Below are 3,534 nucleotides of genomic sequence, written 5' to 3' on the forward strand. Positions count from 1 at the left end.
CAGTCGGCTTATTTATTAGACAAATCAGAGCATAATTTACACAGTGTACAGAAATATCCCACAGCAATCATGTGCTTTTCTTCTTTAATTTTATTTATAAAGTTGATTACATTTACTGATTCTCATACAATTCCTACATGTGTGGGATGAAGTTCACTTGGTCATGGTGGAGGATCCTCTGGATATGTCCTTGGATTTGGCTTGTCAGTGTTTTAGCATCTATGTTCATATGAGAAACGGGTCTATAAATTTTTTGCTGAATCTTTTTGTGGTTTGGGTATCAGGATGTATGTGGCCTCATAAAATGATTTGGCCAATGTTCCTTGCTCTATTTTGTTGAATAATTTGAGAAATATTGGAATTAATTATTCCTTGAAGGTCTGGTAGAATTCTGAATTCTGAGCTAAAACTGTCTTGGCTGTTTTGTTTCTTTGTTTTTTGTTTGGGTGACTTTTATTTCTATTTCACCAGGGATTAAAGGTCTATTTAAATTATTTATCTGACCTTGATTTAACTTTGGTAAGTGGCACCAATTGAGAAAATTATCCACTTCTTTTAAATTTTTCAATGTAGTGGAGTATAGGTTTTTAAAATATGTCCTTATGAGTCTCTGGATTTTCTCCCCATCTGTTGCGATGTCTGCCATTTCGTTTTGATTGTTTAAATTTGTATATTATCTTGCCATCTTTTAGTTTTAAGGGTTTGTTGATGTTGGTTTTCGCAATGAATCAACTCTCTGCTTCATCGATTATTTGTTCTCTTTGTTTCTGGTTTTTTTTTTTTTTTGGTGTGTGTGTGTGGGAAGAAGTCATTTCTGCTCATAGGGTGAGCATGAAGATTGGGTTTGGGGGAAAAAAGGAGGAAAGCAGGATCAGAGCCAACTACCTGGCCTTCTGGCAGAGCTGGGGGTGTCTACCCAAACAAGGGACTGGGACATAGCAACGAGGCAGGGATCTATAGGAGATATGGGCAGGTGGCAGGGGAGGCTGCAGCTGGTATTCTGTTGCAGTGCTAAGAGCAACTCTGAGAACTGGGTCTGAGGGAACAGAGAGAATGGAGAAGGTCCACAGACAGCCCGACTCTTCTTGTGACCTTTTATTTATCTTTATTTAAATTTACTTTCATGGCATTTATGTGCTGTGTTGGCTTCTGATATGACAGCAACCAACACTGTAGTTCCTGTTCTCAAGAAATTTACAATCTAATGAAGATGGGAAGGCATGCACAAGCAGACTATGGGAAGCTAACAGTAACACAAAGAATAAAGAAAGACATGTTATAAGCAACATGCAATAAGAGATACAATAAATTCTGTCAGAGCAAACGCTAAGCTGTTGGCGTGGCACTTATAGTTTTGAAGAGTCTCTCTTTGAAAAGTTCACGTCTGCCTGCAAGTTTCTCAGCTCACTACTGACCTGTGGTTTCAAGACATTGCCATATAGGCTTGTGCTGTACAAATATGTTGTTTATTGCTATTCTGCAATTCATGACATCTGTGGCAACTGTTGAACATGTCTGGGGCTCTGAACTTATTCAAAATAATTCAGTAATATCAAAGACCTCCTAGGAACCGCCTATAACTTTTTTCAAGGCATCTTTCATTTCTTTATTTCGGAGGCTGTAGATCATGGGGTTGAAGAAAGGAGTCAAAACCGAGTAGAACAGAGTTGTGAACTTTTGCATGCCCTTTGCTTGACCTGAACCTGGACTTACATATGTTATCATGACTGAGCCATAAAATAGAATTACCACAGCCAGGTGTGATGAACAGGTGGAGAAAGCCTTCTTTGAGCCAGCAGCAGAGGGCATCCGTATCACAGCCCTTAGCACTAAGGCATATGAACCAATAATGTAAAAAAAGGTGGCAAAGATGAGGAGGGAGCTCATAGTGCCACAGATGAGAACAGTGCCTGAGACTGGGGCACAGACTGCAGCTAGGTCCAGCAAGGGACCGAGGTCACAAAGAAAGTCATCAATCACATTTGGGCCACAAAATGGCAGCTGAGTGATGAGTATCACTGGGATAAGAAACCAAAGGAACCCGTACACCCAACAAAATATGACCAGGCTACCACAGAACTTAATGGTCATGACAGTGGGGTAGTGCAGTGGGCGACAGATTGCCAGGAACCTGTCGTAGGCCATGATAGACAGAAATAAGCATTCGGTGGTGCCCAAGGAGAAGAAGAAGTACAACTGGAGTAAGCATCGAGTGAAAGAGATGGTTTTGGTTATGGAGAGGAGGTTGGCCAGCATGTTGGGCACATCAGAGTTGACGTAGCAGATCTCTAGGAAGGAGAAGTTGGCCAGCAGGATGTACATGGGGGTGTGGAGCCGGTGATCCCAGTGCACCACAAATACAATTGCCATATTTCCAAGCAAAGTCAAAATGTAAATCATAAAGAATATGGAGAAAAGGAAGAACTGCATTTCTCTGCGGGAAGGGAAGCCTAAGAGGATGAAGTAACTCACAGAGTGGGAGGTGTTTCTGGCTGCGGTCATTGTCTTCTATTCTGTGAAGATAATTACAGATTAAGAAACTATGTTTCCTGACTCCTGTTCAAGAAAGAGCATACACATTCTGGCCATAGGGCAGGACAACCAAAGCGGTGTTTTCTATTTGTTGTTTGATTGGACATTCCAATAATATCGCTGTTGAGATAACTTATATATTTATATTCACAATAATAAACCATTGATCAGGCACAACAGTAGATATCAATAGTTTTATGAAACCTTTTTGAAAATTTTTCTTGGAATTAAAATAAATGTAAAAACAAACATTTCTTTTCTCATTCCTTAGTGTATAGTCAGTTTTGGAAAACCCTGGTCTTGACAACTCAGAAGAATATCTGGAAAAAGTTAAACTGATATTTCAGCTTCTCACTTAATTCACTTATAAAGATGAGAATATTTTTGGTTTTCTGAGATAGGGTCTTACTATGTAGCCCTGGCTGTCCTGGATCTACTATGTAGAACAGGTTGACCTTGAACTCCCAGAGATCTACCTGCCTCTTCCTCCTGAGTGCTGGATGGCTTGTGCCACCACTGCGAAGCTAATGTAATTTAAACAACACAGAGGAGAGAACATGAGGTTAAAGATTCCAATATGCTACCTCATCTAGACTCCAGTCCAGCACTTATCCATGTCCTTTCCACCTCTTCACCTAGACTCCAGTCCAGTGCTTCTCCATGTCCTTTCCACCTCTTCATTTAGACTCCAGTCCAGTGCTTCTCCAAGTCCTTTCCACCTCTTCATCTAGACTCTAGTCCAGCGCTTCTCCATGTCCTTTCCAAGCCTTCTTCCAAGCCCACCCAGCCCCTTCTATGAATCATTCATCCTCTTGGTTTTAGCCAGGAGCTACCCTATCTGCCACCACAAATAGGTCCCTTCTGCAGTGCCTCTCTACCCCGTCAGATCTTTTGCCTCCTCCTCCTGAGGCTAGCCTAGCGAGTCTTCCTGCTTTCCCTATCCATACCTCTTCTCCGAAACGCCACATCCAGCCCACGTCCCATATCAAGGGTCCCGTCTTA

At 41.6% G+C, this 3,534-nt stretch overlaps 1 protein-coding gene across 1 annotated transcript; it reads right to left on the reverse strand.

Moving 5' to 3' along the window:
* Positions 1–1,563: 1,563 nt before the first annotated feature.
* LOC142835676 (olfactory receptor 11H6-like) lies at positions 1,564–2,502 on the reverse strand. The gene has a single exon (XM_075949331.1). It carries the CDS (start codon positions 2,500–2,502, stop codon positions 1,564–1,566), a length of 939 nt encoding a protein of 312 aa, XP_075805446.1.
* Positions 2,503–3,534: the final 1,032 nt, after the last annotated feature.

Source organism: Microtus pennsylvanicus, chromosome 15, assembly GCF_037038515.1.
Source record: "Microtus pennsylvanicus isolate mMicPen1 chromosome 15, mMicPen1.hap1, whole genome shotgun sequence".
In the NCBI taxonomy this organism is placed as follows: Eukaryota; Metazoa; Chordata; class Mammalia; order Rodentia; family Cricetidae; genus Microtus; species Microtus pennsylvanicus.

Bases quoted from the DNA above. Each gene is read 5' to 3' on its own strand.
- LOC142835676 (XM_075949331.1), bottom strand. From the start codon at position 2,502: ATGACCGCAGCCAGAAACACCTCCCACTCTGTGAGTTACTTCATCCTC.